The sequence below is a fragment of the Hemisphaericaspora subhashii genome (genome assembly GCF_019202705.1).
Source record: "Hemisphaericaspora subhashii strain CBS 10753 chromosome Unknown scaffold113, whole genome shotgun sequence".
Classification (NCBI taxonomy): Eukaryota; Fungi; Ascomycota; class Pichiomycetes; order Serinales; family Debaryomycetaceae; genus Hemisphaericaspora; species Hemisphaericaspora subhashii.
This window is the reverse complement of record NW_026057284.1, coordinates 26948-41176: the sequence shown is the minus strand read 5'-3', so window position 1 is coordinate 41176 and position 14229 is coordinate 26948. Positions and strand designations below refer to the sequence as shown.

At 32.5% G+C, this 14229-nt stretch overlaps 6 protein-coding genes across 6 annotated transcripts; 3 read left to right on the top strand and 3 right to left on the bottom strand. All coding sequences in view use genetic code 12, as the record gives it.

Annotated features, from left to right (window-relative positions):
* Positions 1-3323: 3323 nt before the first annotated feature.
* On the top strand, positions 3324-5933 carry PTP3 (tyrosine protein phosphatase; the record flags this gene model as incomplete). Its single annotated transcript, XM_049406558.1, has 1 exon — positions 3324-5933. The coding sequence occupies one exon, from the start codon at positions 3324-3326 to the stop codon at positions 5931-5933; it is 2610 nt and encodes an 869-aa protein (XP_049263953.1).
* Positions 5934-6558: 625 nt separating this feature from the next.
* On the bottom strand, positions 6559-6870 carry TRX1 (thioredoxin; the record flags this gene model as incomplete). The annotated part of the gene is made up of 1 exon (XM_049406557.1): positions 6559-6870. One exon carries the CDS (start codon positions 6868-6870, stop codon positions 6559-6561), a length of 312 nt encoding a protein of 103 aa, XP_049263952.1.
* Positions 6871-7247: 377 nt separating this feature from the next.
* CTM1 (cytochrome c lysine N-methyltransferase) lies at positions 7248-9017 on the bottom strand (the record flags this gene model as incomplete). Its single annotated transcript, XM_049406556.1, has 1 exon — positions 7248-9017. The coding sequence occupies one exon, from the start codon at positions 9015-9017 to the stop codon at positions 7248-7250; it is 1770 nt and encodes a 589-aa protein (XP_049263951.1).
* Positions 9018-9997: 980 nt separating this feature from the next.
* On the top strand, positions 9998-10849 carry HCR1 (translation initiation factor eIF3 subunit j; the record flags this gene model as incomplete). The annotated part of the gene is made up of 1 exon (XM_049406555.1): positions 9998-10849. One exon carries the CDS (start codon positions 9998-10000, stop codon positions 10847-10849), a length of 852 nt encoding a protein of 283 aa, XP_049263950.1.
* Positions 10850-11035: 186 nt separating this feature from the next.
* On the bottom strand, positions 11036-13132 carry J8A68_002769 (uncharacterized protein; the record flags this gene model as incomplete). Its single annotated transcript, XM_049406554.1, has 2 exons — positions 11036-12963; positions 13114-13132. The coding sequence occupies 2 exons, from the start codon at positions 13130-13132 to the stop codon at positions 11036-11038; spliced, it is 1947 nt and encodes a 648-aa protein (XP_049263949.1).
* Positions 13133-13323: 191 nt separating this feature from the next.
* J8A68_002768 (TRAPP subunit) lies at positions 13324-14064 on the top strand (the record flags this gene model as incomplete). The annotated part of the gene is made up of 1 exon (XM_049406553.1): positions 13324-14064. One exon carries the CDS (start codon positions 13324-13326, stop codon positions 14062-14064), a length of 741 nt encoding a protein of 246 aa, XP_049263948.1.
* Between the last annotated feature and the right edge of the window lie 165 nt (positions 14065-14229).

Below are 14229 nucleotides of genomic sequence, written 5' to 3'. Positions count from 1 at the left end.
CGGAGATCTACAAGTCATTATGTCACCAAATCTAGAACCATTTTTCAACATGCATAGTCAGACATGAAAGCTTCCTCATAACCCCCCCTGCCAAAAAGAATATTCTGTCTATTGCCCTCTACAGTAACAACAATAATAAATATTTTTTCTGGCGATCTGGTTCGATTTATTATTTAGCCTTTTAACCGAAATAATAATTATTTATTTTTTGAAAAAAAAAAATGTTTGATAATATCTCTTGTCTATTCTCGCTTGTTGGTAGGCAATTTCTTGAATAGTTGTTGACATGAAGAAGGAATTGACGCTAAGATCATTGGTTGAGATGAAACACACGTAAGTAACTCAACGAAGAATTTTAGTTTATTGCATGATTATGTTTCTCCAATCTTTAAATGCTGTGAACAATAATTATGTAGATAATGTAATCTAGCGTATATTAGACTTTTGAATAACTGGTTTCCGTTATAAGTTATAAGCAGTTCCAGTCAAATTAAGTAGATCTTGCGAAATGGCAACTTTTTCATACAATAGGTAGATCGAAGTTTATTTCGTCACAACAATTTCGTCTATAGAGAGTGTTATTCTTCCACTATTTAGTTTGATTACTTATCCTAAGCGACCAATACGCGTGGATGTATAGTTTAGAAGACGGTCAGATACACGTGTAGGTTGTTTTTGCAATTTTCAATGTTGACGGGGAATTGGTACGTAAGTTCATAGTGTCGAAAAGCTTTGTGGTAGCTGCAAGAAAAAAAAAGGCTTTCATTCGGCTAGGAAAGCGAGAGGAAACTAGTATCTAAGACGATTTCAAATTTCTTTCGTTGAAATGGACTTGTTAAGGAACTCTCGTGGAAATAGCTTTCAAGAAAAATTCTCCTTAAATGAACCGAATTGTTTTTTTTGCAGCCATCGATGACTTAGCCGTCTCTTTTTTTTTTTTTTCATATTCGGAAGAACGATTTCTAAAACCACATCGAAGATAAATTTCTATCATTGAGTTATTGTGGGTTGACCAATTTTCCACTATATCAAATGAATATTATCTTGAATTAAGGTATTACTTGTTTACTTTGACCATTATTTTTGTGCGAGCCCGGTGATCCATTTTAGAAATCCAACGAAAACTTACACCCATACTGCAAACAAATCGAGAAGATTCCTACAACTGTTTAATTGAACACTATTCAACCAAGTCAGATAATCAACATAGAATACCGTGATTTAATTTGTTCTGTCATCTCAACGAAGTCATTCATGGACTGATAAATTGATGATGATGAGGACATCCCTACATGTGATAATTGGCTGATCATTGCATGTGACACAAATTCAGATTTTTATTAAATATTTGCCTAGATTTCAATTTTGTGGTGTTTTTAATATATCTGATTATTTGACATCACTTTATGAAGCGGCATGAGCCACAGCAAATGACGATGGAGGAGGGATTGATCACATAGAGAAGTGATGGAGAGATGTTTTACAGTACAACCAGGTGTCTATAAATAGCAGGTATCACTAGTTGATGGGTGGGGGTGGTTGATTCTGAAAAATATAGCAGAAGATTCAAAATATTTAAGGTTGGGTGATCTTCTCCTAATCTTAACTATAATTAGAAACTTTCGGTGTTTGTTGATCAACTTTATTATAAGCACATACACCGAAGCAATGGCCTTTCGTATATTCTCGATGATCACCGGCAGTATTCAATGTATAGGCTAGATCAACCTTTTCAAGCCAATGAAATAACCTAGAAGGAAGAGAAGAGTAGTTCATGCAACATTTACAATCGAAACCTATATGGAATGAAATCGAATGATGAAAATCGAATGTCATCATCTCAGTGTGCGTACTTTGTTACTCCACTCTTGAATAATCCTCTAAATTGGGTACCAGTTAGTGTTAGGAATATACGCTATGTTTTTGTAAAAAAAAAAAAAAAATAGATTATTGTGGAGAAAAACTTTAGTTGATTCTCAGCCGCACTTTGCTGATCGTATTTACAAACCAGCCGTTTTCTTTCTTCTTGACAACAGTCTATTGTTAACTCGCGATTGCAACGTTTCTTATCGTATCCGCATGTTCCCAGTGATCTGATATATCTGATTGTAGAGCATTGAAAGGGCACATATGTCTCCTTACGTCATGAGTGGTTTTAGTACGAGGTCTGTGAAAAAATAAAATACGCACTCAAAATAAAATATTATGTTGTCCTGTTCAAAGGGTTAAAAAATAATTTGGTCTAAAAGGTTCTAGACTTCAGTAAAATTTTAATTTTTTTATAATTGGGAGAAACAAAACATAAAATATATAAAAAAAAATATTCGAAACAATTACAAAAAAAATCAATACAACTCCAAAGAACAATGGTCTAAATTTAGCAATAGGGACAAAAATAAAATAAAAAAAAGCCTAGAACAAAATCAAATTGGTTATTGTTGACTTTTACTTCGCCTTCTTCTTTATGGATATAAATCTATGAGAAGTTATAAAGTGAACTTTTAGCTTATACTGTTTATGGATGTAATTAATTACATTTCCTTATTTAACCTAATATTTAATTTATAATGATTAAGGAGAGAATTTGTATATTAATTAATTTTTAAAACTTTCACCCCCGTTAAAATAGAACAAAAAATTAATTAAATTAAAGTTAAATAATTTAATATTTTTTAATACTTCTTGCATATGACAATAAAAAATTAATTAATTTTGAATTGAAAAACAAAGAAATACGTCATCACTTTAATAGAAAAAAATAAAATTCCTAAATAATAAAAAATAATAAAAACTAATAAAAAATAATAAAAAATAAATAATAAGTTGCTGCTGCTGCTTTAATAAATATTAACTTGCCCCCTTTTTAAGTTGTTTTCCAGTTTATAATTATTAAGAAAAACCCCTTTTAATACAAACATCTCCAAATTAGATCTTTTAACAACAACAACAACCCCCAATTCAATAAGTTTATATATATATATATCAATCAATAAAGCTTTGGGTGTGTATCCTCCTCGATCTATACAAAAAAAAGCAAACAAAGAAACAAAGACATTACTGGTCAGCCACACCACAAAGAAATTACAAACCAGCGATAGACGATATACCCAATATACCCAATATATAAAAGTATATATCCCCCCATTCATTAGATACAGCCAAAACAAAGCAGTTTAAACATCTCCCCCAACAATCACATTCACTATCCATCATCAACAACAGAAGAGAGAGAGAGAGAGATGACACTTATGACTTCACCGAAGATTTATTCCCATAAATTTAAATTCCCATTAGGATCCCCCAAAACTACAGAATCATCAACAATGTCATCATCATCTACAGATACAACAACAACATCATCATCACCATCACCCACTAGCCGTAATAACAATAACAGACATAATAATGGTCGTGATATCCATTTGAAAGTTTCAGATAACATCAAGACAAACAGTCTAAGCACAACTAATAATACAGCCGCACTATCACCCACGTTTAATTTACAACAACCACCACCACCATCAAGTGGAATAGTACCACCACCAAGTGGAATAGTACCACCAATTAGGAAAGTACAACATACATCAACCAATGAACTGATTAGTTCAATTACATCCAATGCATCTGATTTAACAATTTATGAATCTTCAATTTGTTCAATTATGACATCAAAATCACAACAAACATCAAATGAAACATTGGTTGAACCACAACAGAATCATATAATAATCAATGAACCCAGTTGTTCTGGTAAATTGTTTAGTTTTGATGAAAATGATGAAGAAGATAAGAATCAACATAATCCATTCTTTAATGTTGATTTAAGTACAACTAGATCTCCACCTCCAGTTCCACAATTAAAGAAACAAATGACATTACCTTCATTATATAAGAAATGTCCCGTTCCACCATTGGCAACATCTTCCCCCATGGAATTATCATTTGATTCAATTAAATCTGAACAAGCTAAAAGATTACATTATATTCCAACTCAAAACTTCAAACCTCAAATTGAAAAATTATCCAATAGAATTCATTATATGTCACCATTGGATATTAATAACATGTTGAATTCTAATCATTGCACCCATCTTGCCATTGATATTCGTCCATTCAATGATTATATCAAATCACATTTAAAATCATCTTTAAATATCTGTTTACCTTCAACATTATTAAAACGACCCAATTTTTCATTATCAAGATGTATGAATTCATTACCCGATTATGAAATGTCCAAATTTAGTCAATTCTTAGAAGATCCTCAAGGTGGTGATTTAATTATATATGATTCAAATTCAAATTCATCAAATTTATATCATGTTTGTAATAAATTTATTCAAAGTCCAAGTTTTCAAAATTCAATGTGTCAAATATATTTAGTTGATACTAATTTTACCCAATTTCATAATTTATATCCTCATTTATTTGAATCGGGGACTATACTGTCGGATATGCTCGAACAACAACAACAACAACCGCAAGATTGTGCTTGCAATTTAAATAACTACCTACCACCAATCATAGTCCCATCAGCAAGAGTTTCTCGGTCTCAATCAGTATCCGACATTTCCCCTTATCGAAGATCAAATCCAAATCTGTCCTCCTCCTCTTCCAATTCACCATCAATGGCAAGTAGTAATAGCAGTCTAAAGGAGAAATTGAATACTCCAATATTAGCTAATTTCACCCTTCCGTCAAAATCAACCACATTTAAACTTCGTCATAATGAGGAGTTGTTACAACCGCCAAGACCCACATTGACAAGTTATCCAACATCCACAGCAACAGCTACCACGAAATCACCGATTAATCAATATGAAGTGAATAATAATGCCTTGTTTCGATTAGAAAATATCCCAGACGATAAATCAGTCTTACCCAATTGGATTAAATCAACCATCTTAAATAATAATGGAGAATTCACCGGGCGAAACCTAAATGATAATTTCTATATCTTGGAAAAACTCGAACAAAAACGATTAGTCAAAGCATTATCATTATCTGATCCAATCTTGAGTCCAATCAATGAAACCCCGTTGCAGATAAGTAAAGGAATAGAATATGGACATAAGAATCGATATAAGGATATCTTTTTATATGAACATTCACGAGTTAAATTAGATAATAATGAAGGGGATGATTCGATTGAGAATTATATAAATGCAAGTTATGTCACTCCCTCGGATTCATTTTTGAGTGAGCTTGTGGATAGGAGAAAATTAGGAAATCAGGTGAATTATATCGCCACTCAAGGTCCATTGGATGATACCATGGGTGATTTTTGGAAATGTGTATATAATTTAAACTCATGCTTGATTATTTCATTGACTGATGAGATTGAGAATGGGGTGATGAAATGTTCACCATTTTGGAAGAGTGGGATCTATCATCGATCACAACAGGATTCGATCAGTGTACAAATATTACAAGAGTTTAAATATGATGAGAATTTGATTATTAGAAGGTTTGTGATTAGGTTTAAGGAGAAGGAGAAGAGGATTATTCAAGTGCAATTGATTTCTTGGCCGGATATGGGGACGATTATTGATCCGGATCATATTTTACAGATTATCCAATTGAAAGAATTCATATTACGAAATTTAGATGATAATAATGATAATGGGTTTTTAGTTGATTATCCAACTATAGTTCATTGTTCGGCCGGGTGTGGCCGAACAGGGACATTATGTGTGATTGATACGATAATTAATCTACTCAAAACAGATGAATGTAAATTGATACAAGATCCAATATTTGATTTAGTTAATGATTTTAGAAAACAGAGGATATCAATGGTCCAGAATTTACGACAATATTATTTGATTTATGAAGTATTATTAGTTTGGATGAATAGAAATGATGAAAAGTTAAAGAAATGGAATGAATTGATACAATTGGATATTGTTAAACAATTCATTAAATCGGGATAAAGAAAAAAGGAAAATGGTTTGTTATTTATTTATTTTACAATGGTTTACTATATATACAGTATATAATATATACGAATAGCATGTTATTGCAATTAATCATCTTCTTTGGTGTTTCTTGATATTTATTCTGCCATTCTCTTGTTAAATGTAAGATCCTGTTTGATTTCAAGTGTGGATGCAAAGTTGCAAAAAAAAGAACAATAGAAATTGCAGTTTATAAAAATGAGCCACAGTTTTTTCTCTCGGTGTTTTTACAGCGCCCTTTGCCGCTTCTCGGTGATTAATGAAAGAATATGCCATAAGCAGCAAATCATCAGGAAGAACGCTCAATTACTTTACGAAATCGCTTAGATTACAACGGTGAGGACCCTGAAACACTTAAAATGATTGTGGAGAAATTACTAATTACTACGATTTCGGAAACGCCGAGCTATAACATTTTTCAATAAAATTCATAGCCGGTGGCAGGTTTAAAAGAACAATATAACGGAACTTTTTTCTACACTTATTTATAAAATGGATGTGTAACCATAGATGTGTATCAAGATTATATTATGTAAATTCTTATACTTTGTATTATTAATTATATATAATAAATAATTAAGAGACCCACGCGTCAAACACTTTAAGCATGAGAAGCAATGGCTTGTTTTAAAGCAGCAGGATTAGCACCAATAACTCTTTGAACTTCCTTACCACCCTTGATGAAAACAACAGTAGGCATAGAAGTAATTTCATATTCTTGAGCAATGGATCCAAATTGATCAACATCAACTTTAATGAAGTTAACTTGACTATATTCTTGAGAAAATTTGTCTAATAATGGAGCAATCATCTTACATGGACCACACCAAGTAGCAAAGAAATCGACAACGACTAATGAGTCGGATGCAAGAGCTTCGTCGAATTGTTGTTTAGATTCAATAGTAGCGACCATTGTATATGTCTATGTGTATATGTGTAAAAGTTGATACTTTCTGGAAAGAGAAAAAGGGATTTGTAAATTCGGGTGAAAATCTATCGCGTTTATATTTCAATTTTTCGTTCTTTCTTTCGCCATTGCCTCGCGGGTCGTGTACTTGTAAATTTTTCTCATTTACCACTGCTTACATAAATCGGATTAATCTAGAAGCTTCCCCCTCGTAATTCACTCATTTCACGTGATCATTAATTCCGGATTACAAATTTACATCATCATCGGCATTCCCAATTCAGTATCTCCGGTATCTACTAAAATATTATTTACTAATATTGTATAATGTACTATAAACTACTTATCACTATAACTTTACTATTACTACTAACTAATAATCTCTATTGCAATGACAATTCATTTGCAGGTGATCTATACTGAGTTTCCCAATCACTCTTGGCTATTTCTTCCGGTAAGATCAAACTCTTTGGATCTTGTTCATATTTCTTCAAGATTTTATCAATACATTTATCTTGATATGATTGATATTCCAGTATCATCGTATCAAAAGAATTAACAATCCCAACTCGGCTGCATTTGATTAATATTTGTTTATCTTTAAGATATTTGATTAAGAAATCAATGGCTCTCATTACTAATGTATTAAAGCTATCTTCTTGATCATATCCTGTTAAGGTTAATAATTGGGATTGGTCTTGTATGACTGGTTCTCCTTTATATAAGACCCCAATTGGATCGATTCCGTTGATATAATCATAATTCATTTCTTGATATCCGAATAGGTTAATTAATTCTTGTTGATCAAGATGAGTATCATAATCAGCGGGGATATTATTGAATTTTTGAAAATGTTCCATCATAATATCTGGCCATTGATCATTATAGGTAATATCTTCAATAAATAACAATGGTAAATTATTATTATAAAAATTGAAATAGATTTCTTCTTGATTAACTATTAATTGAATTTGAGGTAAGATTCTTAACCATTTACATATTAATAATCCATCTTCAATATAATGATCCAACATATCTAATTGCAATTCACATAATTGATAATAATCTTTATTTGGTAACATTCGAGGTTGGAATCCATAAGTGAATAAAAACCCTTGAATATCATCTTCTGGTGAATAACAAATCGATACTTCTATTTCTTCTCCCATTTTCATCGAATCATATATTTCTTTCTTAAATTTTAATAAAATATCATTTGTATCCCTATCAACATCAAAATATGCATTATTAAAATGACAATGATTAACAAAATCTAAAATTGGGGCCAATGTCACATCAATAACATAATCATGATTATTTCCAATCACTAACGTCTTAGTCTTCATATCTAACGCCATTGTAACATCCAAAGAATCTCTTCGTTGGATATTCTCCGAGATATTAGATTCAGTCTTGGCACATTCAGCCGATTCAGTTTCGACATCACGAGGAATCTCCAATGTTCTTGATCTAATCGCTTGATGAATTTGAAAACATTCTTTAAATGGTAATAATTTTTCAAAATCAAGTTCGGTTCTTGTCATATATAAGATCTTCAATTGTTCAATCAATGATTCATATTCATCATGTACCGCATGGTCGGCTTTAATACATTTCATGATAAATTTATCTTCATGCTCAGTATGTTCGGGATATTCTAAGGTAGAAGTATTGGTTAATATCGATAAATATGGATCAAATTTATGTAATGGTGATTCTTTAAAATATTGAGATTTAGGAAATTGTTTATGAATATTTTGTAAGGTTTTAAATGCATTGAAATAGGTAGTTAAGATCCGAGTCTCAGTATTTGGTTCGACAATACTTAAGAAATTAACAATTAATTCTGATTCTCTAACTGGTTTTTCACCAATATATGCCCGATCTCTTAGTTTTAATTCATCAAGAAAATTTAATAATGATACTATATCAAACACTGCACTTCTTGGAATTCTTAAAATCTCGAAATAATCTTCTTCCGGATGTTCTTCTTCTTGTTTGTCTAAGAATAATCCAATTCCTCCTAATGAACTCTGGCCAATTTTAAGACCCTGATGTAACTTAATATTTTTGGAATCTATCCATTCCGATAACTGGGAATTATCGTCTATTCCCGGGATTTTAACATCTGATGATTGTATATATTTGACCATTGTAATATATAAAGGTATCTTATTATGTTCTTTTGTGTGTATAATCTAAAAAGTAATTGATAAAAGGAAATGAATGAATTGGTAATAAAAGATTTAAAAATTGCTTCGGAGTTTTTTGTTGGTCACACAGGGTTTTCTTCTTTATATTTAATTTTTTTTTAACACAGGGCTTTAAATTCTTCTATTTTTTTTTCCTATTGTTCCACAAGTATATAAATTTAAAGATCTCATACAATCTTCACTTCACCTCACTTAATTCTTTATGTTTAAAAGAACCCTTTGCACATGTTTACATGACCCTCCAACCTTTCACTTTGTTACAGCTAGCTCCAATTGAAAAACATACTCTGATATCTTCAATTTCTTCTTCCTAGGAAATGCCTGAGTACATGAGTACTATCTGTTGTATCATTCCTAGTATCCATTCCAATTCAAAGGACTCGAGGAATACCAAACAGTTAGTCTCATATCAATGTCGAATTGTATGACATTTCTCAACTATACTATGAACACCTGCCTTTCCAAGAAAACGGCTATCCAATCATCAACAATTAACATCATTGACAGTAGTCACGTCATACGTTTATATGCCGGATAAGTCATGTGTAATATTTTGCATCCAAACGATTCAAACCATTGAACAAATATGCTTGTGAATATTGTATTGTAATTCATAGAAGTTATTCACAAATTATATTTTTGAAAGTAATCATTTGATAAATAAGTTTTTATTCTCCCCTGAAAAGTATTTTTATTATTCCATACATTTGTAAAACCAGCAGCAATTGAATGCACCATTATTCTTCTCTGTCTTTAATTAATAAATAGAAGCCGAAAGAAGACCAACCAAAAAAAAAAATTTTTTTTTTTATAAAAGGCAAAAAGAAAACTGCGTAACAAAGTTCTTAAAACCAGTTCTCAAAACGAAAGGACGCCATTTCTTTCATTCAACCAACCAGCTTACTAATACCAACTTGACAATGTCTTGGGACGACGAAGATTTTGATATTCCAGCCAAAAGCACCAATGCCCCAGCTGCATCCTGGGAAGACGAAGAAGATGACGATTCTCCAATTTTAGAATCTTGGGATATTGATGAAGATGAAATAGCAAGAAAGAAAAAGGAAGAAGCAGATAGAATAGCTAAAGAAAAAGCAGAAATAAAGAGAAAAGAAGATGAAGCAAAATTGAAAAAACAAGCTAAATTAAAAGAAATTGAAGAATTTGATAGTTTGGATCCTGAAGTTCGTAAAAAATTATTAATGAAAGCTGAATTGAATGCTGATTTAAATAATGCTGCTGATTTATTCGGTGGATTAGGAGTTACTGGAGATATCGATGATGATGATTTTGATATCAATGCTCATCCAAGAGAAAGAGCTAATAAATTAGCTCTTGAAGCCCAACAAAAGAAACCAGTCTTAACTAAAGATACTCCATTGGAAGACCATCCATTATTTCAACCAACTAATAAGCAAGAATTTGAAAAATTAAGAAAGGCAGTAGGTACCTCATTAACTGGATTAGCCGAAGATTCTTCATTATTATATGCATCAAGTTTAGCAATTGATTTAATTAGGGATTTATCTCAACCTTTATCAGTTGAAAATCTTAGAAAAGTTATTTCCACATTAAATGTTGTCATCAAGGATAAGGAAAGACAAGAAAGACAAGCCAGAATGAAAAAGACTGGTGGTACTGCCACTGGTGGGGCTGGTAAAAAGAAGGCTAAGCCAACCGCTAGACCAAATGTTGGATCCATGAAAAAGAATGAATTTGAAGATATGGATGCTGGTGATTTTGACGATCTTGGTGATGATGATTTCATGTAAAATTTTTAAAGGCGTTTGTACTGTGTAATAATGAAATGGTATTAGAAAGGCTTTTCATAACTTAATAGATTTGCCAGTTGTTATATGTCGGATGGAATGCATTGGAAAGCACTAGCTGTTTCCTGTATTCTAATTCACCCCTCACTCTCTACTATTTGGCAGGTGATGTGAATCCTTATCCAAAAATTAGCATGGAACCTTCTTCAAAGGCTCATGCATTCTAAACAATGGTCTCTTGATGGACCGCCTCGATCTTAATTCTCTTTGAATATCACTTACTCTTCTCGATGGAATCTTTTCACTCCATAGAATGGATTGGAAAGTAGCATTGTGAGCTTGCTCACCGAATGAACTATTATTGTGTTCGTTGTTTGGATCAATTGTTTTTAGGTTAATATCAGCTGATACTGAATTTTCTGTGTGGGAGACACCTACATCATCGTACATGGAATGATTTCGCATCGGAGTAACTGGAATTTGTATTGATTGGTTTGGTTGGTTAGTTATTACTGTTATATAATTCTTATGAAGAGTTGAGCTCTCTTTCTGATAAATCGACTTATCTTCTTCCCTCATTCTTGTACATTCTTCATCATTTCCAAGTATAACTGAGTCTTCTAACATATCTTGGCTCGACATCACGTTTTGAGAATCAGTCGCTTGATCAAGTGGAGGAGTAGAAATATCTTGTAGGGGCTTCCCTGATAATTGGTTCATAGAACTGTCAGAAAGGGACTTATGGCTCTCATTCTTCCTTTGGTTAGATGTTGTTTGATTCGGGGTATTTGAAAACAAGATTCTGTCTTTAAAAGTCATAGCTTGGAACCTTTCTACACAACTAGTATTCTTTTCGGAAAGAATGAGAAGGTAATCACTTTCGGTCATAAGCTCAGGTGTAGTTTCGTATGTAATTGGACCACAGCTCATCCTATTGTCGGATTTAGGATCTGCCTCGGTCGTTCCAACATATTGGATTGTCTCTGTAGACATGTCAACTCGTTCTGATACCTCGTTGACAGGAAACTGCAATGACCGAATACCATTTACTTCCATGTCAGCAGATGGTTCGTTATTCATCTGGGAGCCTTCAATTATGCTGCTTTCCTGTAGGACGGATTTGTTTGAGTACCCCTTAGAACTATTAGTAAAATCATTAGAAGAATCTATCTTTTGCAATGGTGGAATTGGTTGCGAGTTGGAATTTTTTGCAACCGTTGAAGTTTGTTCTGCGGCTAAAACAGACTCACTATTTTTAACTTCTTCCTGAATAATTGCTTCCTTGCTTTCAGGGAAGTAATGATTTTCTGAGGAATGCCTTAGTTTCGGTGTAGGAATCACTGGTCCTGTTGATTTGGCATATGATCTCTCTATGTATAAATTGATGTTTGTTCCCTGGGTGGCTGGTTGGTTGTTTGTTTCAAGCGCTGTATTCTTCATGTTCGGTTCTTCTAGCTCTTTGATTATTTTGACTTTTAGTATTTTCTTGAAGCTCTCACCATTTTCCATTGATTCAGAAGCTATAGTTTCTTTGTTGTTCTCGAATGTGTACTCAGATGGTAACCCTATTTCAATTGGTTCATTCTCAACATCCAACTTCGTCAAAGATAACCTGTTTATAGAATTTTCAATATTTTTAACAACCTCTTGATCAGCTATTGGTATATTCAAGGTCTCAAAGTCGTCAAATGTAGGAACGTATGGATCCTTAGTTACTCTTCCACTGCGCAGCTTATTCCGATTACGTGATCGTGGAATATATGGGGTGAGTCTTTCTTTACGACTTCTTGAAACAGCAAGGTGACTTCTAGAACCAAACTTTTGGGGTGTTGAAGTTTCTATGATAAAGCTTGTACGTGGAGTAAGTATATGAGGACTACTGGTAAAAATAGCACGAAGTTGTTCTGCAGCACTCACCTTGGAAGGTGTTTCCTTCTTCCTGGGTTTCTTTTTGATGCTGGAAGAAGTGCTGGCGGTGCTGGTGCCGGTGATGACAGATGTTCTGTAACGACTCTCGGAAAGAGAGAGTGGTAGTATATCCTTCAGATGAATTGGGTACTGAGCATTTTGGTGTTTCTTGGGTGTATTCAGAGTCAATCTGTTGGCTAGTGTAGAATCTAGATTACAATAAGTTAGTGGGTTGCAAAAAAATTACGTAGAATTGTTGCCAGAAATTTCAATTTTCAAAATCAATTCCTTCAATTCTACCATAGATATAAAATTGTTAAATGAGTAACTTAGAAATATGTTTCTACTTGATTACTTACTTTTCAATGGTTTTCTCATTTTTTTGGATTTAAGTTAATAAATCAGTGATGAATTTTATTCTCTATCATTTGCAAGTAATCTCAAGCTCAGTTAATTTTGGTGGTGTTTTTCCTCACACTGAAAAAAATCAAAATCAATGAAATTGATAACTCAGATTGTCACTCTTCCAATTAAACTAAGGAACAAAAACCAGATCTATACACAAAGAAATGACTTCTCATGACGATATAATACTTCCATCGATATCCTCAATATCAAAACTCACTATATCGGATGTATCAAAGACAGGATTTGGTTACAATCCATCAATTGGACCAGCTTCAAATGCAATTACTCAAGATACTGCTGGTATACTACTCAATAAACGAACAGTATCACTTACATCAACACCTTCCATCTATGATAGGAATATAACCAGTAAGAAGCCACATGATATTAACTTATCTTCACTTTCATTTTTATTTTGTGAAGTTGTTAATTGGTCTCATAGAAATTCCAAAGGAATTCATGATTTAGAAACAAGATTAAATGGATTAGGATATCAAGTTGGTCAACGATATCTTGAATTAATTAAATTAAGAGAGGGGTTTAAGACAATTAGAAGAGAAATTAAGATTATTGATATGTTACAATTCATTCATGGACCATTTTGGAGGACTATATTTGGAAGACTGGCAAATGAATTAGAGAAATCTCAAGATATTGCTAATGAATATATGATAACTGATAATGTCCCCATGTTGGCAAGATTTATTAATATACCGAAAGATTATGGTAATTTAAATTGTTCAGCATTTGTAGCTGGAATGATTGAAGGTGCTTTGGATAGTGCTGGATTTTATGCTGATGTTACTGCTCATTCTGTACCTATTGATGGATATCCTTTAAGAACAGTGTTTTTGATTAAATTTGATGAACTGTTATTAATAAGAGAAAGTTTACGATTTTAGCAATGTATGTTTAATATATTAATACCATAAATGGGAAACTTGTAGATGATCTCTCAATCATCTCTCTTAAGTGACGATACTTCTAATGTGGACAGCAATCTGTCTCTGGACACCACTGTTCAATCATCCTGGCGATGTTATTGGGTATAGAGATCCATGAAATGA